Raw genomic sequence first — 24,666 nt, forward strand, 5'->3', positions numbered from 1 at the left:
ATAATTCGCAGCAGTTCCTGTGCGTGACCTGTCGGGTATAATTCGCAGCAGTTCCTGTGCGTGACCTGTCGGGTATAATTCGCAGCAGTTCCTGTGCGTGACCTGTCGGGTATAATTCGCAGCAGTTCCTGTGCGTGACCTGTCGGGTATAATTCGCAGCAGTTCCTGTGCGTGACCTGTCGGGTATAATTCGCAGCAGTTCCTGTGCGTGACCTGTCGGGTATAATTCGCAGCAGTTCCTGTGCGTGACCTGTCGGGTATAATTCGCAGCAGTTCCTGTGCGTGACCTGTCGGGTATAATTCGCAGCAGTTCCTGTGCGTGACCTGTCGGGTATAATTCGCAGCAGTTCCTGTGCGTGACCTGTCGGGTATAATTCGCAACAAGACTAACACGGCTACTACTCTGAAACCTGTCACTTCTAAAAATGAGGCTTTAGAAAAACAGGGACCATTTTTGCATAACATATATTTAAAAAAAAATACCACAAATACAAAAAGTAGCATTGAGCTTTGGTGTCTGCTTTCTAATGGTCCTTTGTTCTTATTTCAAAGTAGGGAATTTTCGCCTGGGGAATTTGAGGGGAGGGGGAAGCACCAGAGTCCATCCTAGATAACAGAGGCAGCACAAGTTTTCAGCACTGCTCCAGTTGCTATTCACCACCATTACACACCTGCACTCAAATGACAACTTTCAAAACAGAGAAACAAGAAGGAAAATTACTAATATTCATAACACTTATAACTTTACATTTTCAGGGATGTCGTTACAAAACAAGAGAGTTTTTACAGTGGTGGAACTCCTTTTTTTCCTGTGGCTTGAACCTTCATAGACTTTACTCATAGACTTTAAGGTCAGAAGGGACCATGATGATTGTGTAGTCCAATGGTCGGCAACCTTTCACAAGTGGCGTGCCAAGTCTTCATTTATTCACTCTAATTTAAGATTTTGCCTGCCAGTAATACATTTTAACGTTTTTAGAAGGTCTCTCTCCATAAGTCTATATTATATAACTAAACTATTGTTGTATGTAAAGTAAACAAGGTTTTTAAAATGTTTAAGAAGCTTCATTTAAATTTAAATTAGAATGTGGATCTGATCAGTTTAGTGCAGTGGTTCTTAACCTGGGGTGCACACAGCCCCTGGGGGTGCGAGACGCCCTTTCTGGGGGTGCGAGACATGTAAGATTTTTTTAGAAGGTAAATCATCAAAAACACAAATTAAACACAGGCACATAAGTACAACTACTTTGTTTCATCAAACCTATGTATTTATTAACATTATACATTTTTAACAATTACTGTAATATATAAAGTTAAGTTTTCAAGTTTTTAAGCTAATTGTAGTATAATTTTTTATAAGGGCTGCAGAGCGCTGGGCCCAGGCCAGGAGCAGAGCTGGGCTGGCTGCTGGTACCCCATGCCGGCAGGAGGGCTGAGCAGGGCTGGAGGCCCAGACCCCAGTTTGCGGGGGCCAGTGGCTGGAACCCCAGACAGTCAGCGGGCTGAGCAGCTCAGCCCGCTGCCGGTCTGGGATTCCGTCCGCTGGCTCCTGCCAGCCGGGATCCTGGCCGCTGGCCCCTGGCCCACTCACCCTGCTGCCAGCTGCGGGTTCCGTTCACCCAGGCCAGCAGCAGGCTGAGCGGGGCCGACGGCCAGGACCCCAGACCGCAGCGGGCAGCAGCAGGTCAGTAAAAATCGGCACGTGTGCCACAGGTTGCCAACCCCCGGTCTGCTCTGACCTCCTGCAAATCCATAGGCAGCTTCAAGGATGTATTAGGAAATACCAGAAACAAAAATTGAAAGGAATCAGCAGCAGTCTGAAAAGAATCTCTGACCAAAAGCAGCTAGCACATTCACTTTAACTCCTGAAGGAAATATTTAGTGTTAAGACTGAGGTTTTATTGCATTACAATAGGAAGTGACAAAACCCTAGTTCAGTTCATTGCCACAGCCTTTATAAATGTGACAATCTGCAAGGCTAAAGGATGACATCTATAAAGTGAATAGCAAGAAGTCTGCTGCTTGCCAGCGGCTAAGATTCGCGATGTGACAGAGAGTGGACCAGATGATACGTCTGGGGGGAGAAAGCAGAAGGAGACTCCGCTGGTTGGAAGGCATGAGATGCACTGTCCTGAGGTTGGGGGTTCCATGACCACCACTCCCAAGAGAAGGAGGCGGGTGGTGGTGGTCGGGGACTCTCTCCTTCGGGAGACTGAGTCATCTATCTGCCGCCCTGATCGGGAAAACCGAGAAGTCTGCTGCTTGCTAGGGGCTAAGATTCGCGATGTGACAGAGAGACTGCCGAGACTCATCAAGCCCTCGGATTGCTACCCCTTCCTGCTTCTTCACGTGGGCACCAATGATACTGCCAAGAATGACCTTGAGCGGATCACTGCGGACTACGTGGCTCTGGGAAGAAGGATAAAGGAGTTTGAGGCGCAAGTGGTCTTCTCGTCCATCCTCCCCGTGGAAGGAAAAGGCCGGGGTAAGGACCGTCAAATCGTGGAAGTCAACGAACGGCTATGCAGGTGGTGTCGGAGAGAAGGCTTTGGATTCTTTGACCATGGGATGGTGTTCCATGAAGGAGCAGTGCTGGGCAGAGACGGGCTCCACCTTACGAAGAGAGGGAAGAGCATCTTTGCGAGCAGGCTGGTTAACCTAGTGAGGAGGGCTTTAAACTAGGTTCACCGGGGGAAGGAGACCAAAGCCCTCAGGTAAGTGGGAAAGCAGGATACCGGGAGGAAGCACAGGCAGGAACGTCTGTGACGGGAGGGCCCCTGCCTCATACTGAGAATGAGGGGCAATCAGCAGGTTCTCTCAAGTGCTTATATACAAATGCACAAAGCCTTGGAAACAAGCAGGGAGAACCAGAGGTCTTGGTGATGTCAAGGAATTATGACGTGATTGGAATAACAGAGACTTGGTGGGATAACTCACATGACTGAAGTACTGTCATGGATGGTTATAAACTGTTCAGGAAGGACAGGCAGGGCAGAAAAGGTGGGGGAGTAGCACTGTATGTAAGGGAGCAGTATGACTGCTCAGAGCTCCGGTACGAAACTGCAGAAAAACCTGAGTGTCTCTGGATTAAGTTTAGAAGTGTGAGCAACAAGAGGGATGTAGTAGTGGGAGTCTGCTATAGACCACCGGACCAGGGGGATGAGGTGGATAAGGCTTTCTTCCAGCAACTCGTGGAAGCTACTAGATCGCACGCCCTGGTTCTCATGGGTGACTTTAATCTTCCTGATATCTGCTGGGAGAGCAATACAGCGGTGCATAGACAATCCAGGAAGTTTTTGGAAAACGTAGGGGACAATTTCCTGGTGCAAGTGCTAGAGGAGCCAACTAGGGGGGAGCTTTTCTTGACCTGCTGCTCACAAACCGGGAAGAATTAGTGGGGGAAGCAAAAGTGGATGGGAATTCGGGAGGCAGTGACCATGAGTTGGTTGAGTTCAGGATCCTGACACAGGGAAGAAAGGAAAGCAGCAGAATACGGACCCTGGACTTCAGGAAAGCAGACTTCGACTCCCTCAGGGAACGGATGGCTAGGATCCCCTGGGGAACTAACATGAAGGGGAAAGGAGTCCAGGAGAGCTGGCTGTATTTCAAGGAATCGCTGTTGAGGTTACAGGGACAAACCATCCCGATGTGTCGAAAGAATAGTAAATATGGCAGGCGACCAGCTTGACTTAACGGTGAAATCCTAGCGGATCTTAAACATAAAAAAGAAGCTTACAAGAAGTGGAAGACTGGACATATAATCAGGGAAGAGTATAAAAATATTGCTCAGGCATGTTGGAATGAAATCAGGAGGGCCAAATCACACCTGGAGCTACAGCTAGCAAGAGATGTCAAGAGTAACAAGAAGGGCTTCTTCAGGTATGTTGGCAACAAGAAGAAAGCCAAGGAAAGTATGGGCCCCTTACTGAATGAGGGAGGCAACCTAGTGACAGAGGATGTGGAAAAAGCTAATGTACTCAATGCTTTTTTCCCCCCGTCTTCATGAACAAGGTCAGCTCCCAGACTGCTGTGCTGGGCATCACAGCATGGGGAATAGATGGCCAGCCCTCTGTGGAGAAAGACGTGGTTAGGGACTATTTAGAAAAACTGGACGTGCACAAGTCCTTGGGGCCGGACACGTTGCATCCAAGAGTGCTAAAGGAATTGGTGGTTGTGATTGCAGAGCCATTGGCCATTATCTCTGAAAACTCGTGGCAAACGGGGGAAGTCCCGGATGACTGGAAAAAGACTAATGTAGTGCCAATCTTTAAAAAAGGGAAGGAGGAGGATCCTGGGAACTACAGGCCAGTCAGCCTCACCTCAGTCCCTGGAAAAATCATGGAGCAGGTCCTCAAAGAATCAATCCTGAAGCACTTACATGAGAGGAAAGTGATCAGGAACAGTCAGCATGGATTCACCAAGGGAAGGTCATGCCTGACTAATCACCTTCTATGATGAGATTACTGGCTCTGTGGATGAAGGGAAAGCAGTGGATGTGTTGTTTCTTGACTTTAGCACAGCTTTTGACACGGTCTCCCACAGTATTCTTGTCAGCAAGTTAAAGAAATATGGGCTGGATGAATGCAGTATAAGGTGGGTAGAAAGTTGGCTAGATTGTCGGGCTCAACGGGAAGTGATCAATGGCTCCACGTCTAGTTGGCAGCCGGTGTCAAGTGGAGTGCCCCAGGGGTCGGTCCTGGGGCCGGTTTTGTTCAATATCTTCATAAATGATCTGGAGGATGGTGTGGATTGCACTCTCAGCAAATTTGCGGACGATACTAAACTAGGAGGAGTGGTAGATACGCTGGAGGACAGGGATAGGATACAGAGGGACCTAGACAAATTGGAGGATTGGGCCAAAAGAAATCTGATGAGGTTCAATAAGGATAAGTGCAGGGTCCTGCACTTAGGACGAAAGAACCCAATGCACAGCTACAGACTAGGGACCGAATGGCTAGGCAGCAGTTCTGCGGAAAAGGACCTAGGGGTGAGAGTGGACAAGAAGCTGGATATGAGTCAGCAGCGTGCCCTTGTTGCCAAGAAGGCCAATGGCATTTTGGGATGTATAAGTAGGGGCACAGCGAGCAGATCGAGGGATGTGATCGTCCCCCTCTATTCGACACTGGTGAGGCCTCATCTGGAGTACTGTGTTCAGTTTTGGGCCCCACACTACAAGAAGGATGTGGATAAATTCGAGAGAGTCCAGCGAAGGGCAACAAAAATGATTAGGGGTCTGGAACACATGACTTATGAGGAGAGGCTGAGGGAACTGGGATTGTTTAGTCTGCAGAAGAGAAGAATGAGGGGGCATTTGATAGCTGCTTTCAACTACCTGAGAGTGGGTTCCAGAGAGGATGGTTCTAGACTATTCTCAGTGGTGGAAGAGGACAGGACAAGTAGTAATGGTCTCAAGTTGCAGTGGGGGAGATTTTGGTTGGATATTAGGAAAAACTTTTTCACTAGGAGCTTGGTGAAACACTGGAATGCGTTACCTAGGGAAGTGGTAGAATCTCCTTCCTTAGAAGTTTTTAAGGTCAGGCTTGACAAAGCCCTGGCTGGGATGATTTAATTGGGGACTGGTCCTGCTTTCAGCAGGGGGTTGGACTAGACCTCCTGAGGTCCCTTCCAACCCTGATATTCTATGATTCTATGATCCCCAAGAAATTCTAAAAAGTGAGGCTCAAACCTTTGTGAAAACATCTTGAGAAATAAAAGCCCTGTATTGTACCAGGATAGTTTTGTTCAACACAGTGAAGTCTTTTCTAAGCCCAAGGGGACACTTGAGAAGTAGATGGTTCCTTAGACCAGCGTTTCTCAAAGTGGGGTTCCAACCCAATAGAGGGTCCCTAGACTATTGTAGGGGGGTTGTGAGATCGCAGGCTGGTGGCTGGGCACCCAGCTGTGAAGGTAGTGCCACCTGCCAGCAGCAGCAGATAAGGGTGGAAAAGCTGTCTGACAATACCATGCCACCCTTACTTCTCTGCAGCAGCTGGCAGGGAGCACAGCCTTCACAGCCTCTGGCCAGCAGAGCCACTCTCCGCTCTGCCCTCAGAGCAGGGCGCTCCATGAGAACAAGGCCATTCTGGTTGTGTCACTTCCCTAAGCAAGGCCCTTGTTTTCACAGAATGTGGCCTACCACTTCTATAGTGTATGAAGAGCATCAGACTAAACTAACAGCAGGAAAGAACAGGTAGCGTAAGTAAGTAAATAAAGTACTATAATATCTGAAATAAACTAATCTGTGAAAATAATGGATTGTTTTATTGTACATGGCACGAAGAGGGGAGCTCAAGCTGACAGAGGGTGGAGAACAGAATTTGTAAGTGCAGGGAAAAAACCAAAAACCAGAAAATACTACACTTCTTATTTGGCATTTGGATTTACTTACACTGGCTCAGAAGACATTCCGAGTCCCCAGTGTGTTTTGTGCAGTCAAGTTTTGGCCAATAGCCTAAAACCAAAAAAGCGCCAGCAACATTTACAAACAAGACACCCTACATAGGTGGAGAGGTCTGTGGAATATTTTGAAAGAAACCTTCATGAACTTGAGCAACAAAAAACTTATGCAAATCAGCAACTGTGACAGCCAAAACTCTGGAAGCACCTTATGCTCTCTCACTTTTAAGCACCAGGGCAAAGAAGCCTCACCATCGCCAAACCTCTTATTTTTCTTGAATCGAAAAAAATGAGAAAGTATGATTGGCAAAGATGCTGCCACTCAGCTGAGCTCTACTCCACCATCAAATGATAAAGTGAGTCACGGTATTGAGAATATGTCAGGTGGTGGAAAGGATTAAAAATAGCACATTCTTTTCCTTACAGATTGATGAATCCACCAATGTTTCAGGAGCAGCACAGTTAGTGGTCTATGCTCAGTATACTTGGGAAAACAGAGTAAAAGACGACTCTCTCCTCTTCAAGGCACTGCTGACATATAGTAGGGAAGAGGAAATATTTAAGTTCCCTGATGCCTTTATAACAGGGGAACACATTAACTGGAATAGCTGTGTAGGGATCTGCACCGATGCCATGACAGCTGTCTGGTACCAAGAGTGGGCTTGTCGGCAGACAAAAGTAGCCACCACAGAAGCCCAGTGGACATGCTGCATGTTTCACAGGAAACCTCTTGCTGGTAGGAATATGGATCCCTACCTAAAATACATTTTGAGTCAAGCTGTAGCAATCATTAATTTTATTAAAGCAAAGCCCCTGAATTCCCAACTTTTTAAAAGTCTGTGTGAAGAAATGGGCTTGGATCATCAGCACTTATTACTGCACACAGAGGTTCACTTGCTGTCGTGGGGAAGAGTCCACCTGTTTGAATTGAGAAACAACATGTGTGTTTCTGACCGAAGTGGATTCCACCTTGAAGCAGCATTTAAGTGACATCAAATAGTTGGTTGGCAACTCTCTCTTATCTCTCAGACATTTTTGACATTTTTTTACATTTGTTTAAATTCTTTGAATACTACAAGGAAATGAAACAAACAAACATCCTCAAACTCAATGACAAAATACATGCCCTTACTAAAAAACTGAACCTTTGGAAGTCAAGTCGACAACAAAAAATGTCAAATGTTTTCAGCGCTGAATGACCTCCTGGAAATCTCAGCCAGTGATGTTACCATTGGGGATATAAAAGAACATGTAGCTGAACACCTCCCTACATTCACACAGAGTATTTAAAAACTGGGCTCAATTGTGACCTAACCACATTTAACTGCATAAGAAACCCATTCGACTACCAGTTTTCTCCAAATTCAAATCTCACCTTGAAAGCTCCAGAGGAACTGATCGACATCTCACGTGATTCCATTCTGAAGCAACGATTCCAATCTTAGCCTCTGGCTGACTTCTAGGTTTCGCCTCGAAGCAAACTATCCCCAAATCCCAACTGCAGCAAGTAAACTGCTTCTCCCATTTGCAACTATTTACTTACGTGAATCTGGGTTTTCAGCTTTGACTTGCTTAAAGAACAACACTGGGCAAAACTAAATGTAGAGGACAATTTAAGGGTCTTCCCCCTCAGTTCCCTGAAGCCACAATTCAAAAGAAGTGTGGCTTCAAAACAGCAGCACCCCTCACATTAAGAGTCCAGATACTTGTTTGTCTACAGTTGTGTATAAAGCCACAACCCTTGGACAACACTACGATGATTACCAAAATCACTGGAAAAGGCTTCCAGCTCCTGTAACTGTGTCCTGTTGCCTTCCCCCCGCCCCGCAAAAATGTATTCCTTAAAGTCCACATATTTATTCCTGAGAAATGTTACTTTACACTTTTTGAAAGGCTTCAGTGCCTTTGACTGCAGGGATCATAACAACATGCTTCTTTTAGTGCACTTATGAGTCTGTACAATAATTTGCTAACACTTTTGGGGGGTGGGGGATGGTCATCACCTGAAATATTTTCAAAGGGGGTCCCAGCACAAATAGTTTGAGAATCCCTGCACTTTTGAACAGGTTGCACTTCATTAGACGATACCAGCACATGTTCAGTCTCTCTCCACCTGAGATAAAGAAGCTGCAAGAGGAGTTTGTTGATTACCAGTTGATGTAGAAATCAGCTATCATAGAAGATTAGGGTTGGAAGAGACTTCAGGAGGCCATCTAGTCTAACCCCCTGCTCAAAGCAGGACCAACCTGGACGCAATACTCCAGATGTGGCTTCACCAGTGACAAATAGAGGGGAATAATCACTTCCCTTGATCTGCTGGCAATGCTCCTACTAATGCAGCCTAATATGCTGTTAACCTTTGTGATAAATGAAGCGAGGGTAGCTCCCTTTGATCGACACCCAGCCAACCAGTTAGCTCTAAAATCCTTGTTGGTAGCTGTTCTCTGCTTGCTTTACTTGTAAAGGGTTAAAAGTCCCCCAGGTTAAAAAAAGGAAGCGGGCACCTGACCAAAAGAGCCAATGGGAAGGTAGAACTTTTTTAAATTGGGAAATAAACTTTCCCTTTGTCTGTTGTTCTCTCTGGGCAAAAGAGACAGGCAGCAGGAATGCTGTGTAAAGTTTGAACCAGATACGAAAACCATCAGATCATATCTAGAACTACTTTTAACAACCCAAATACGTAAGTAAATTAGGAATGTTTAGGAAGATGCAATTAGGTTTATTTCCATTTATTTTTAAGGCTTGTGAACGCCTCTGTGCTAACCCCAGATGCTTTTGTTTGCTTGTAACCTTTAAACTAATCCCCAAGAAAGCTATTTTGGATGCTTAATTTTTGGAATTGCTCTTTTAAAATCTAGCAAAAGCCTGAGTTCCAGATAAATTTTATTAAAAACAAAAAGGAAGAAAATACATGCTTTTTAAGAACAGGATTGGATTTTTGGGGTCTTGAGAGGTTTGCATGTTGTTTGATTAGCTGGTAGTAACAGCTAATTTCCTTTGTTTTCTTTCTCAGCTCTTCCTTGGAGGGGTGGAGAAAGGGCTTAAGGGTACCCCACAGGGAGGAATTCCCAAGTGCTCCTTCCTCGGTCCAAGGAGGGTTTTTTTTGCATTTGTGTGGTGGCAACATTTAGTGGCAAGCCAAGGTCAGAGATAAGCATTGGGAGCTTAATACAAGCCTGGAGTGGAAAGTATTAATTTTTAAAATCCTTGTCGGCCCCCACCTTCTGTACTCAAGTGACAGAGTGGGGATTCAGCTGTGACAGCCTTCTTGGCAACAAGGGCACATGGTTATATGCAAAATAATCACACTGTTGTATTGACAAAAGTTTTCTTTTTTAAGTTTATATAAAAGCAAGGGTTTTTTTTAATGTTACTCGTTTTGTCCACTGACTGTGTGCCTAATCAGGTAATAACAATTCTGGTCCTCAGAGATCTCTACCCATCCAGGTTTTTGTTCCAACCAGCAAATAATTGTTTTTCTTAAAATCCACTGGTTTGCATGGCATATAGAATTCTCACATGTCTTAGACTTTAGTATGAAGTAGGACATTTAAGTGTTTCATATGCAATATTAAGCAATGCACATTTTAAAACTATTAAGTGCTGGCTTGATTAAAAACCTGGACTGTTGGATGTTGCCAAGGACTAAAGAGGAGAGTCCCTGACTTTAGCTATGACCTAACAGCACCTGAAAAGTCTCACTCAGTCTTGAATCTCACCTCTTTGGGGCTGTAAATCTCACTCTTAAGGACAGCGAACCCTTGGACTCTGTAAGCCATAAGCTATTGCTAGGCAACTACAGCAATGGGCTAGCAGACCAACCCACAGACGTTAGGCGCCTGAAAGGAAAGACTAAAAAGAAAAAAAAGGGAGCAGAGTGTCTGAACAGAGAGAAGCACGGAAATGTTGCTTCATCGACATGATAGAAAGAGAAGGAGGACTTGTGGCACCCTAGAGACTAACACATTTATTTGAGCATAAGCTTTCGTGAGCTTCATCGGATGATAGACAGAGAAACTGAAGTACAGAGACTATTAGCAGCTGAACCATGACCAAAAGTTTTTACTCAGGATGTAGGGCAATGAACCCTAAAGCCTTCTCAAGGTGGCGGAGATGAAAGCCAAGGAGAATACCTTAAGCTTAGCAGCAAGAAAAAAAACCATCTTTTGCTTGTTAAAGAAGTGTTCCTTCTGGGGTTCTGCAAAGTCTTCAAGAAAAAACATTTCCATAACACCGAATGGGTGACCCAGACATGATACAGAGAACAGAGAACAAATTTAATTTGTGTCTCCACAGGTTTTCTCTAAAACTTAACTATGATGTAAGCATTCTTGGAAGAAATACAAACAAATGAAATAAGATAACGGAAGGAGAATGGATTTTCATATAATGTACTTGACAAAACCTAAATTAATAATTACCCTGCAACAGCTGACTGCACCACACCACTTAAGAGAGCACAGAGTGCTGCTGTAGCTGCTTGGAGACATCAAGTGGTTCAGAGACTCTCTGAACTCAGGAGTTGGCAGGTTAAATGAAGGAACAAGTATTTCACTTTTTAAAATGTCAACAGACTTAAAAGGGATCTTACACATTTTTAAAGTCAAAAAAGAATTGTAATTCACTTAACTTTCTCACTTTTCTGTTATAACCCCTGCTCCTCAGAAATTTATGTTGTGCTCATATACTGGGCAATGTGTTTTTAAAGAACAGCAAGAAAAGCAATGTGCTGCTTTCAATTCTTGATGAGAATATAGGAATGGGGTGGGCGGGCGAAATCACATTTAAGACATAAAGGACTTTGCATTTATCAAACACAGAAGTCTGTTCTACTATATAAAGGTCTTTAAGGTGACTGCTTTACTGACTGTAAAAAGAAATCAGCACTTTACATGAGGAATTTTTACTTTACACTCATACAAGATGAGGATGGAATTTTTGCAATGCAGAACGAGCAAGCTTCTGTAGATAGTCTTGCTTCATTAGTAATATAGAAAGAAACTAACATATCCCCTAAAGTTTAAGGTGATCATCTATATTGCAGTAGTGTCTAAATTCCACCAGACACTTTGCCAACACAGAGAAAGAGATCACAGTCTAATGCATGGAGAAGTGATGCAATATGCAAGCAAAGTGATCACGATAAAGACAAATACAAGGCCCCCCAAAATCAATCCCTCTACTCCAGGTAAATGAGCAGTTCACTCATAGGATAAAGAGTTGAATTATGTCAATGAGTTCAATGGCATATAAAAACTAATTTTTTGAATTACAAAAATTGGATTTTTTTTTATTTAAATTGGATTTTATTTAAAATAATTATAGGGTCTGTTTTTTTTTTTTTTTAATATAAGCTTATTTAAAGTTAAAATTGTGGTGGACTCTCCATCACTGACCATTTTAAAATCAAGATTGGATGTTTTTCTAAAAGATCTGATCCTGAAATTACTTTCGAGAAGTTCTCTGGCCTGTGTTCTACAGGAGGTCAGACTAGATGATCACAGTAGTCCCTTCTGGCCTTAGAATCCATGATCCTATGAATTATGACACCCTGTGTTAAGGCCTAAACTTACTCTGATCTATTAGAATCATTTAAATTAAATAAAACATTATGCATTAAGTTTGCTGCCAAAGTTTTAAAGAAAGCGAAACTGGTAGACACCACTAGCCAAGCCACTACCTAAGAATCAAGTTGTTGAAGAGCTATTTCTGATTTTTACAACAGCAGCCTCTTCTGCAGTTGCAGAGTTTATGTAACTAGTTCAGTTTAGTGATTAGGACATTCAAAGTTAAAAGACAAGAAAGAAAGTTACTCAGCTTGTAGTAATTGGAGGTTCTTCAAGATGTACGGCCCCTATCTGCATTCCATTGTGGGTGCACACGCGCTCCCTGCACCCAGAATTGGAGAATTTTGAAAGCACTGTCAGCACACTCATGTGCCCTTGTTCTCCTCAGCCTCCAACCAAGGAGATCATCAAGTTCCTTCTCCACCACAAATCCAGAAATGAGCCACAGCAGAGGGGAAGAAGGGTAGGTAGTGCAATACACATAGGGACCGTACATCTCAAGGACCCTCCAGTTACAAAAGGTAAATAACTTCTCTTCTTCAACAGCTGGTCCTTATGTGTATTCACTGTGGGTAACTGAAAAGCAGCACTCAAGTAGAAGGAGAGTGTGAGGATGCAGAGCTGTGCGAAGGGATGCAACAGGAGAGGTGTCCTGCACAAAAGCACCGAGCTTTTGACACTGTCTCCCACAGTATTCTCGCCAGCAAGTTAAAGAAGTATGGGCTGGATGGATGCACTACAAGGTGGATAGAAAGCTGGCTAGATTGTCAGACTCAACAGGTAGTGATCAATGGCTCCATGTCTCATTGGCAGCTGGTATCAAGTGGAGTGCCCCAAGGGTCTGTCCTGGGGCCGGTTTTCTTCAATACCTTCATAAATGATCTGGAGGATAGTGTAGATTGCACCCTCAGCAAGTTTGCAGATGACACTAAACTGGGAGGAGAGGTAGATACGCTGGAGGGTAGGGACAGGATACAGAGGGACCTAGACAAATTAGAGGATTGGGCCAAAAGAAATCTGAGGAGGTTCAACGAGGAGAAGTGCAGAGTCCTGCACTTCGGACAGAAGAATCCCATGCATCGCTACAGACTAGGGACCGAAAGGCTAGACAGCAGTTCTACAGAAAAGGACCTAGGGGTTACGGTGGACGAGAAGCTGGATATGAGTCAGTGTGCCCTTGTTGCCAAGAAGGCCAATGGCATTTTGGGATGTATAAGTAGGGGCATTGCCAGCAGATCGAGGGATGTGATCGTTCCCCTCTATTTGACACTGGTGAGGCCTCATCTGTAGTACTGTGTCCAGTTTTGGGCCCCACACTACAAGAAGGATGTGGAAAAATTGGAAAAAGAGTCCAGCTAAATCATCCCAGCCAAGGCTTTGTCAATCCAGGCTTTAAAAACCTCTAATAAAATCTAGGTGTGAAAGGATGAGATCTGCTAGTTCTAGAATCTTAACGAACATGGTGATGAGACAATCAGTTCAATTTACTAACTATAAATACTATTTACTTAACTTAATAAATCAGTTTTAAATGCAAAACATGCTTTGATAAAAAAAATTTCTTATGTATCCAGCATAAGGTAATTTTATTTAATTAAAAAGGAATGTCTATTATATTTATAAAATATTATGTTCATTCTGATCTACCTCATCATTCAGCTATCTGCGCTCACAAAAATCACTCTCAGTAAGGTTTTCAGAACATGGAATCTTGACACAGATCTTAGAGCCTCAAGGCCAAATCTTGAGTCCTCCTTACACCATAGGAAGGGGTATGTAAGATGAATACTGCTTAACTTGGCTCTACAGCAGGATGGTCAATTCTGAAGATGGTTGTCCAAGTGCCCATCTGCAGAATCATGGTGCAATGCTACTCAGCCCAGAAGACAGCTCATAGATACTAAGGTCAGAAGGGACCGTTATGATCATCTAGTCTGGCCTCCTGCACAATGCAAGCCACAGAATCTCACGCACCCACTCATACAAGTATTCTTGATGCTTTGGCTTTCTGCAGACATCCTTCTGAAAAGCTCATTCACCTAAATATTCACAAATAAGACAACAGAAGGGGTCATAATGTGAATCTGGCAATTCACTTAAAAAGTTGAACAGTTTTTAACTGCATTTGTCCAAATCTAGTCATTGTCATACTGCTGAATTCCCTCTTGTTTGAGAGCCAATTATTTCACAAGAGTGTCACGTGTTCACTTCCTTTTATTTACAGTAAGTCACTAATATCTCAGACGGACCAAGAAATCAAGATTGTCCCCGCTGTTAATGATGCCAAAGACACTGATTCCACATCATACTTCTATCTTCTCTGTTATCTAAAGCTGACTGAAAATGTTCTGGTGGAATAACTGTCCATCTGAAAAGAACAGGAGTACTGCAAAGGAGTCAAACAACTAGAATAGAAGAGAAGGAGTACTAGTGGCACCTTAGAGACTAACCAATTTCTTTGAGCATAAGCTTTCGTGAACTAGTACTCCTTTTCTTTTTGCGAATACAGATTAACACGGCTGCTACTCTGAAACCTGTCATTAGAATAGAAGAGGTCACCTTATACTGATGAACAAGTTTAAAACGCTTAGCAAGTTCAACCAGATAACCAAGGAAGCAAGAGCTAAGGTTGTCCCTATGCCTTTAGCATTCCCAACAGCCCCTTATGGGTTGGGGAGGAAGTAGCGTAGTCCTGTGTGTATACAGACCACTAAGATGACTAAATCTTTTCTAATCTCACTTTTCCCTGTAGATATACTGTAATTTCTTTATGACTGATGCTTTTGCTCTAAATTAGCTGATTTTGAACGTTCTGTATTTTTTTAACCAGATGCATCTATATAGCTGAAAAACTGCTCCCATAGAAGTCTGTTATTCCTGTGATGTTGGGTAGATGATATTAAGCTGGGATACAAACAAAACAAACATCCAACTTTATTTATGAACAGAGAGCTGTAGATGGCACTTGTACTTTATTAAATAAATTGCACAGCTCTCCAATTTATTGCACCATTTAGAATGAATAAACTGTCAGGTAAGTGGTTTGAAACGTGCTCCCTGCTTCAAAATGAAGTGTCTTGTGTGTCACTCCTGAAACACCTAAAGCAACTACTAGCTTTAGCTCACGCTAGGCTAAAGATTCATGGCACAAAGAAACCTTCAAATCCCTCTTATTTATGCTGAGCATCTAGGTAACAAAAGATTTAACAAGGAAGCTGTCATATATGAAATTTCATCTGCAGTTAGGCTGAGAGCACAACATATGTTCTATGTTCTAATATATTGTAATATAAACAATGAGAATGATATAAACAGAACTCCACTGAAATGTTTATCCCTCAGATTGTAGCATTCCAGTTAAGCCACCAAAATACAACTCACCAAAAGGTAACTCGAATCTTGTATCCAGCAAAATTTTATGGGGAGTTGGCTTTTTGGTCCCACAGATCTCATCATGCTTCATTACGACTTCTGCCTCCAGCGTAGACCACTCTCCAGGTCCTTCCTATAAATTAAAAGCCATGAACTCAATTCCCTAGGTCTGATGATATTTTATCCTGGCAGTCATCCTTACATAATGAATTCCATTGGACATTTGCTGATAAGGAGCCCAGGAACAACCCAACAGGATTAGTAAGATTAGCAATATACCCTGCTAGTCTTTACTCCTAAAAATTAACCCAGTTTTCTGATTGCCATACCCCACTGCTGACTACTTCCCCTGGAGCTTTGGCTGCACAAATTCTGCAGGATAATTTAAATGCTTATACCAAGATAAGGAAGAGAGAATTTAAAATGTAACTGCAGCAAACCTACTCACGTCCGTTGGGAATTTTGCATAGAGTATTCAATAACAATCACTGAGGAGAACTGGGGCTCCTAAGACAATTTAGCACAAACAAGTTTGTTGGGCTGGGTTCCCTCTACCTCCTTTTGCCCATTTTCTCCTACTGCCAAAGTTAATTACCATCTCCTGGCTCTATAATATCCAGCACTGTAAAATCTCTCTCTTTTAAATACTGTCCACATACACTGGGCTTGGAGCTACGAAAATAAATGAGTAAGTTTAGACCTGCTTTCAGAACTTGTTACTTGAGTAGCTAACAGAAGAATTTCAGAATTTAGGAAATCCCTGTTACTTCGCAGCCAACACTACTCATAGTAAACAATGTTTTGTGGCTTTATTTAGGGAATCTGCAGGTATCCTCTAGCATTAAGTATAACTCCTAAGGAAAAATCCTCATGCCACCAGGTGAAGGTCACAGTGCTTGTTACAAGGGTGGCCCATAACAGCCCCTTGAATAGAGAGAGATTTCAGCTGTTAGCATGCTATGAGGTAATATTTTTACAATTTTTCCCATGAGTGTTACAATTCTAACATCAGTTTTTGAGAGGTCTATATGAGAGCTACCAAAGCTATAGGTTCTTCACAAAATTAGATCTCTTTTTACATTTGTACAACTGAGACCTCAGAAGCATGTACAGTAGATTCAATTTTTGTTTGGCTTACTAGCAGCCTCTGTGATCCAAAAATACAGGGCCCCTTCCACACACTTCCCCAAGTTTCTCAGGAGCACCTATAATTGGCATACGGTGTTATGTGCACCATGTGGCTACATTAGAGGCATAGTAACCTTGACACTGCACTTTCACATTAGTGTTCTGTGCTAGCTAACCTCATCAGACTGCCGGATGGCCTTAAGTGCAATCCACACAGTCCCGACCATCGTGTCCCAGATCAGCCCTTTGTTCCATACTTCAACAATCAGGCCCAGGTCCAGCCGACTAATCTCACTGAAAGAAAAGAAGAAGAGAAGAGGCAACGTTTAAGGGGAAACTAGACGGTAGCTGTAAACTCAGCTTCTGACTGTAAGTGGCAACCATTTGCACACAAGTGAACATATAACCTCACTTAAGCTACAGGCATTTAACAGTAGGCTACAGCCTTTTTCCAAAGGCAGTCACATATCCATCCGGTGGACTTGACACAGCCACAAGGAAACATGACGACAGCACACTGAGTGAGATCCTGGGCTGGAATACAGAGAGGTGACTTGGTTCTCTGTATTCCTGGGCTGGTTCTCTACGGTCCCCCCCCTCAGTGTGAAAGGATCAGCCACTCCCATCCCTAACGAAGGGAACAGTCATGTGATTCTCAGCCAGCAGGGGTCTAGTAGGGACATGTAACCTTCATATGCTGAGATTGGTCAAGACCTTTGTTACCAGAAGTATAGATAGGAAGGACTTCCTCCCTCCCCCATGGGTAAAGGGAGCATCTCTCATCAGTACATCTCTTCCAGATGTATCATCCCAGCGTAAGTAATTTGTTTAAGACCACTCTCCAGCATGCCCACTTGAGAGAGAGTTTAAACACTAGCCCCTAAATCCAAGGACCGCTTTTGTGTCCTCTACCAACACAGGAAGCCTACAGGTGTCATAGTCACCTTTCCTGTGAGGTAAACAGCAACTCAGGAACGCTTTGTGAAATATTGCCCTGTACTAGGCTTCCCAGCACAGGAGGGAAAAATTGGCTGCACCTTGCTTCTTGTGAACAGCAAGGAAGCCTTACAGTCTGCGTCAGGGACCCCCTGTTGGAATACGAGCGCTCTGAAGGGACACAACATTCAGGGCTCGTCTTCAGAGCATTTTTGTACAGCTGCAGTTCTTCTGAGACCAGATTTCAGGGGAATGATACACTGCAACATAGCTCCTTTTGCTTGGCAGAGTGCATCCACACAATGTTGGTCAAAGGAATTTGGAAGGCTTATAAATAGTTAATTGTCCCTCGATTGCCACCAGGCTAAAGAGTCTCGTGAATTATTCACTGACTTATTCATCACCCAGATACAGATCAATAATTGTACAACTGGGGACTGCAAACTTAAGGGTCCTCTGAGACACTCTCAGGTGGAAACAGGCTACAAAAACAAAAATACTCTTGAAACAAAAGTAAACCCTATGCCTGCAGCAAAGTAAGCGGACACCTGTTAATATCCAGCTTTCCCTTTTAGTTCCACATCTTAGGTTCTTGACCCAGGACAGGCAGGCTTTGAGTTCAGTGTTCAGACTAGCATTTGAATGAGGTATAGGTGGTATTTTTTAAAACTGAGTGCTTACACATACACAAATGTAACTTCCTGCTCTGTCAGTGCTGTCATACAAATTATTAGCTTGTTGAAAGTATCTTGGTACTTGCCCCAAACTGGAGAATTGAATCCCAAACAAAGCTCTCTACTTAACTTCAATGTACAGATCAAGAAATCAAGTGCAAAACCCCAGCCAACTTCTGTTCAAAATTTTGAGGCACTAATCAGTGAACCATCTTAGGGAGGAATTTCAGGCAAAGGAACTGCTTTGATGGCTTCAACTGTGTCTCCCTTTCTCCATCTACTGGTTAGAGTAAGGATCATTCCAAATCAGAGAACAGACTAACCAAGAAACGTTATTTCACATCAAAGTTATTTTTCTTTCTGACTTAAAATCTAAAGCTTTAATGCTGTTTCAGGGCTAGGAAGAAAGTAACCAACATTCATATTTGCAAAGAGAAAGCAGTTTTTGCTTTCTCTGTGATGTCCAGCAGTTTAAAAAGCTACTTCCGAACTAGAAAATGCTTCCAAAGACCAAAGTAGAAATGCTCTGTCTGGGGAAAAAAAAAATCTAATCTCAAATACCCCACATATAATGCTGCCAGAAGCTGAACTGCTGCCTTTTACAAGGAGTTTTAGAGCTACAAAAAATACTAAAAACACTAACTAGTTTTATCAGCCAAAGAAGCACCTTTGATTTGTTCTGCTATTTGAGAATACTTTTTTGGACAGGTCAATGTGGTACACTTTGCTGTTAAGGGAGCCTTTCCTTGGGGGGAAGAAGTGTGGATAAAAAACAATGATTTTTTTTTTTATAAAATGCTTTTTGTGGAAAAAAAGCAAACTAAAGATAGTTTTAATTAAGCTTTTGATATGGTCTCCCACAGTATTCTTGTCAGCAAGTTAAAGTAGTATGGGCTGGATGAATGGACTATAAGGTGGATAGAAAGCTGGCTAGATCGTCTGGCTCAATGGATAGTGATCAATGGCTCCATGTCTAGTTGGCAGCCAGTGTCAAGTGGAGTGCCCCAAGGGTCAGTCCTGGGGCCAGCTTTGTTCAATATCTTCATTAATGATCTGGAGGTTGGCATGGATTGCACTCTCAGCAAGTTTGCAGATGATACTAAACTGGGAGGAGTGGTAGATAAGCTAGAGGGTAGGGATAGGATACAGAGGGACCTAGACAAATTAGAGGATTGGGCCAAAAGAAATCTGATGAGGTTCAACAAGGACAAGTGCAGAGTCCTGCACTTAGGACAGAAGAATTCCACGCACTGCTATAGACGAAGGACCGAGTGGCTAGGCAGCAGTTCTGCAGGAAAGGACCTAGGGGTTAGAGTGGACGAGAAGCTGGATATAAGTCAACAGTGTGCCCTTCTTGCCAAGAAGGCTAACGGCATTTTGGACTGTATAAGTAGGAGCATGACCAACAGATCAAGAGATGTGATCCTTCCCCTCTATTCGGCATTGGTGAGGCCTCATCTGTGTCCAGTTTTGGGCCCCACACTACAAGAAGGATGTGGAAAAATTGGAAAGAGTCCAGCAGAGGGCAACAAAAATGATTAGGGGGCTGGAGCACACGATATATGAGGAAAGGCTGAGGGAACTGGGATTGTTTAGTCTGCACAAGAGAAGAATGAGGGGGGATTTGATAGCGGCTTTCAACTACCTGAAAGGGGGTTCCAAAGAGGATGGAGCTCGGCTGTTCTCCGTGGTACCAGATGAGAGAACAAGGAGCAATGGTCTCAAGTTGCAGTGGGGGAGGTTTAGGTTGCATATTAGGAAAAACTTTTTCACTAGGAGGGTGGTGAAGCATGGGAATGGGTTACCTAGGGAGGTGGTGGAATCTGTTTGCATCCAATGAAGTGAGCTGTAGCTCATGAAAGCTTATGCTCAAATAAATTTGTTAGTCTCTAAGGTGCCACAAATCCTCCTTATCTCTTTCCTTAGAGGTTTTTAAGGTCAGGCTTGATAAAGCCCTGGCTGGGATGATTTAGTTGGGGATTGGTCCTACTTTGAGCAGGGGGTTGGACTAGATGACCTCCTGAGGTCCCTTCCAACCCTGATATTCTATGAATCCAAGACTCTGTATAACTTTTCATGAGTGATGTACCCGAATACTTTGATACTAATATTTAAACTGTATTGTTAAATGTATTAACCTTAATTTGGGTTATTACTGGCTATGCACTATGTATATCTTATGACTTTTAAAACAAACTTTGTATTGGGGATAATCTAAGCACTATACCCAGATGTACAGACACTTTTCTTAACTTGTGTTTTATATAATTTTTTTAACATTGGCTTTTAAATTTTTTTTAAATTTTTTAAATTTGAATGCAGGGATAATGAAGTATTATTATCCTTACTGTGTAAGTAAAGTGCAGGAAAACTGTACTTAGCATGCCCTGATTGAGAGGGGTAATCCTAAACTGAACCTCACTTGCTGAGCAGGGAGTAGGGATGTCAAACCCCAGTGAAGAAGAGAATGGGTAGTGTGGTGGCAGGTGTTCTGACCTGGTGGTGTACACTTTGCCCGATGAAGTGAGCTATAGCTCACGAAAGCTTATGTTCAAATAAATTGGTTAGTCTCTAAGGTGCCACAAGTACTCCTCTTCACTTTGCCCAAAGAGTCCTAGATGCCGTTTGATCTGCCCCTTTGCGTTTTTGACAGAGCTGATTGAACTCAATTGAGAGTCCTTGTTTCTGGCTGGTGATTCCTAGAGCTGACATCACTGCTGAGCTAGGGGCTAAGCCTTAGACCTTGAATGGGCACAGTCAAAGACAACACAGAGACTGCACTGAATGCGAAGTTCCCCACTACTTGCTGAAATCACTAAGCCCTGAGGCAGAAATCATTAAGACCTGAGTTAAGCAGAAGAACCTCAGAATGTGACATCGCGGGAGCAACAAGCAGCAGCAGAAAGGAGCAGCCACAGAGCAACGGCAGCAGCTGTAAGCCATTTGCAGAGGCAGCAGCAGAGGCATTGCTCAACACCCTCCCGCACCCCGGGGTAGGAGGTGAACCCTGTGAATGCACCTCTGAACTCTGGGTCAGTACTAATCAAGGACAACCAACTGTGAGTCGAGTACAGCAAAAGGAAAGGGGAGTGATGTGTTAATGGGACATGCATCGGTTGCATCTTCCCACTGTAAGGTGGGAAACTGAGGCAAAGGACACTGCCCAACGCACTGTAGGGTCATGTTTGCTTAGGGTCAGGTGCTTTTGAATGTGACTGTGGTGTTTTCCCAAATTAATGCTGGGTTCCCTTTCCCTTTTATTAAAAGTTCCCTTTTCTTGTGCACAGGGTTGGTGCTTGCAAGTGGGGAAGCATTGCCTCCAAGGGGCACCCAGGGGTGATATTAAGGTTTCTCAAATTACTGGGTGGGGGCTCAAGTCGGTTCTATTTTGTATTAAAAGGAACCCTTAGAGATCAAACCCAGCCCTTCTTGCTGCTGACTACACCTAGCAGAAGGGTTATACACACACAAATATTTTTCTTTAAAAAAAACAAGAACATATGTAAACAGGATTTTCTCATGTTTTTTGAGGTTTTTATGAAAACATGTTGTATGTTTCAACCAAAACCAAAAAGAATCCAATGTTGTTTATCTGTATTGCAAACAGTTCAGTTTTCACAGATCCCTCTATAGTATTTTTATCCCACAATCAAAACCTGGTTTACAACATTTCAAAGCAAAGAGGACTAAGTTAGCTTGGGAGTCCAGCTTTACTACAGTGTCAGTAAACCAACAGAAAATTTCCATTACCAAACGGGGCTGATGTAGACCTACTCAATGCCATTAAGAATGACCAGTGTCAAAACTTCAAAGGAAATACAACAACTCTTCAGATTAACCCTCAAAGCCATCAAAACACAGCACACTGGCAAACAGTCACAGTCAAGGAATTGTCAAGGCCTCATCAATACGCAGAGGTACATGCAAACATCAATGCCCAAGTGAAGAACTGAGGCCAAAGACACCCCTCTCAACTAAGATCACCATTGCACGTAAACCACAAGAGCCACAAGCCCTCATCTTCTCTAAGGGATATTGGACACTTGACAGCTTCAGCCACATGGCTATGTAGTAGGACACTGGGGAACTTGAAGAGAAGAGGACAAACCAACAAGGCATCCAAGACAAAAATCAAAGCCCTCAGTGGTGGAGAACTATATCTGGCTTTAACAACTGCAGTCTGGAATAAGAGATCCTTTGCTGGAAGCAGTAGGAAAGGAGCTGAAGAACATGCTAAAAGGCACTAATGCAATTGCAGCTGATCTCCAAACAAGACTTCCCTACAGATGCCTCAAAGGGTCAAAAATCTTTGAAAGCTATAGGAGGTTCCGCAACATTGCCAGCTTCGAAGCACAGGACTCAAGAGCAGGAATCCAGTCCATCTGACGTCTCTAGAGAATGTCAATCCCTGGATTGGTCCTACCACAGCACAGTGAGCACTCTATCCCGACAGCAGAGGTTTCACAACCTTTCCATAGATTAAAGATCTTCTCATGGGCCACCTCTCATTCACTGTACATCATCTCATTCACTGTACCACTGGGAGGAGTGGTAGATACGCTGGAGGGGAGGGATAGGATACAGAAGGACCTAGACAAATTGGAGGATTGGGCCAAAAGAAATCTGATGAGGTTCAATAAGGATAAGTGCAGGGTCCTGCACTTAGGACGGAAGAATCCAATGCACCGCTACAGACTAGGGACCGAATGGCTAGGCAGCAGTTCTGCGGAAAAGGACCTAGGGGTGACAGTGGACGAGAAGCTGGATATGAGTCAGCAGTGTGCCCTTGTTGCCAAGAAGGCCAATGGCATTTTGGGATGTATAAGTAGGGGCATAGCGAGCAGATCGAGGGACGTGATCGTTCCCCTCTATTCGACATTGGTGAGGCCTCATCTGGAGTACTGTGTCCAGTTTTGGGCCCCACACTACAAGAAGGATGTGGATAAATTGGAGAGAGTCCAGCGAAGGGCAACAAAAATGATTAGGGCTCTAGAACACATGACTTATGAGGAGAGGCTGAGGGAGCTGGGATTGTTTAGCCTGCAGAAGAGAAGAATGAGGGGGGATTTGATAGCTGCTTTCAACTACCTGAAAGGGGGTTCCAAAGAGGATGGCTCTAGACTGTTCTCAATGGTAGCAGATGACAGAACGAGGAGTAATGGTCTCAAGTTGCAGTGGGGGAGGTTTAGATTGGATATTAGGAAAAACTTTTTCACTATGAGGGTGGTGAAACACTGGAATGTGTTACCTAGGGAGGTGGTAGAATCTCCTTCCTTAGAGGTTTTTAAGGTCAGGCTTGACAAAGCCCTGGCTGGGATGATTTAACTGGGAATTGGTCCTGCTTCGAGCAGGGGGTTGGACTAGTTGACCTTCAGGGGTCCCTTCCAACCCTGATATTCTATGATTCTATGATCCACCCTGTATAATGAATGAGGCAGGAGTCTATACAATAGGGTTGCTAACTTTGACAAACTATTCCGGGAGATGTTGACGTAATGTCATTTTCTTAAAATATCCTATAAAACTCTCCCAGGTTGCTTTCAGTAGTCACCTGGAGATTGCTGACAATTCTGGGAGACTCCAAACCAACCCTGGACAGTTGGCAACCCTCCTATACCATTAAAATTACTGTATTACACATACATACAGTGAGGCAGATTTCACTGGCAGCCTACATTTTTGACATTTCCCGACTTACGTACTTGATTTTAGAACAGTAAGAGAATCTTAAAACCACCGTTTGTACCAGTAACAGTTGGCCATGGTATTTCTTTTTAAGGGTTGATCTTTCTATGCACATCTGGTTGTTGTACAGCACTGTACTTACAACATGAAGTCTTGTTCCCAGCAGGGCTGGTCCCCTCGCACGGCAACTGTTGTACTCTTCACATTTTGCACTTTCAAGGTCACGTAGGTATTGAATTTATCTAAACAAAGAGTAAAATGGTTCCTTTTTGCTATTACCATCGCTTACAAAATCAACATTGTAAAGTCGCTAGTTGTTATACTACGCACAGGAAGTGCTACTGGTGGGCACATTATCTGACGGTGGGCACATTTTCTGGCTATTTATCAAGTCCATAAGAAAACGTATTTGAAAAAAAAAATCTTTCATGGATTTGCATCTTCCACAAAAATGTTACCCTCAATTTCTGAGAGAGGAGAGATTCATACAGGACTGAATAAAATCATTTTCTCTCTAAACTGAGGACAAACTGTTGACAAACAAAATGATCTACAGTAAGTTAACAGCAACTTTAAAAGAAAATATCAAATCCTGAAGAAAAACAAATACAAGTGACTACTTGCCCAAAGGCAGGTGGGGGAAACTAGACCTAAAGGCCAGGACATCATCTATCCCTAAACAGATGCAGTAACCAAAAATGTGTACAACATGCACTGAGGGACACAGTCTGAAGTTAACCGAGATACTCTCATGAATCTGGATCCTCCTCTGTGACACCATGTATAAGGGTTTCTGAGAACAAGTTAGTGAAAAAATATATTTTGAAATTTATGCAGCTTAATATTAAGCCAGCTGTACTAAAAGAACAAGCCACATTGTCATGTTTTGACAGTGAGTTTATATATAT

At 43.3% G+C, this 24,666-nt stretch overlaps 1 protein-coding gene across 8 annotated transcripts in view; it reads right to left on the reverse strand.

Moving 5' to 3' along the window:
- UNC13B (unc-13 homolog B) overlaps positions 1 to 24,666 on the reverse strand; it is a 381,168-nt gene that overhangs the window by 289,282 nt on the left and 67,220 nt on the right. For all 8 annotated transcript variants that reach the window (XM_073343305.1, XM_073343304.1, XM_073343298.1 and 5 more), the window contains exons 3-5: positions 23,901 to 24,000; positions 16,640 to 16,757; positions 15,345 to 15,468 (exon numbers count right to left, since the gene is read on the reverse strand). In XM_073343305.1, the coding sequence (XP_073199406.1) occupies positions 15,345 to 15,468; positions 16,640 to 16,757; positions 23,901 to 24,000 (342 nt within the window). The remainder of the gene's footprint in view (positions 1 to 15,344; positions 15,469 to 16,639; positions 16,758 to 23,900; positions 24,001 to 24,666) is intronic.

Source organism: Lepidochelys kempii, chromosome 5 (genome assembly GCF_965140265.1).
Source record: "Lepidochelys kempii isolate rLepKem1 chromosome 5, rLepKem1.hap2, whole genome shotgun sequence".
In the NCBI taxonomy this organism is placed as follows: domain Eukaryota; kingdom Metazoa; phylum Chordata; order Testudines; family Cheloniidae; genus Lepidochelys; species Lepidochelys kempii.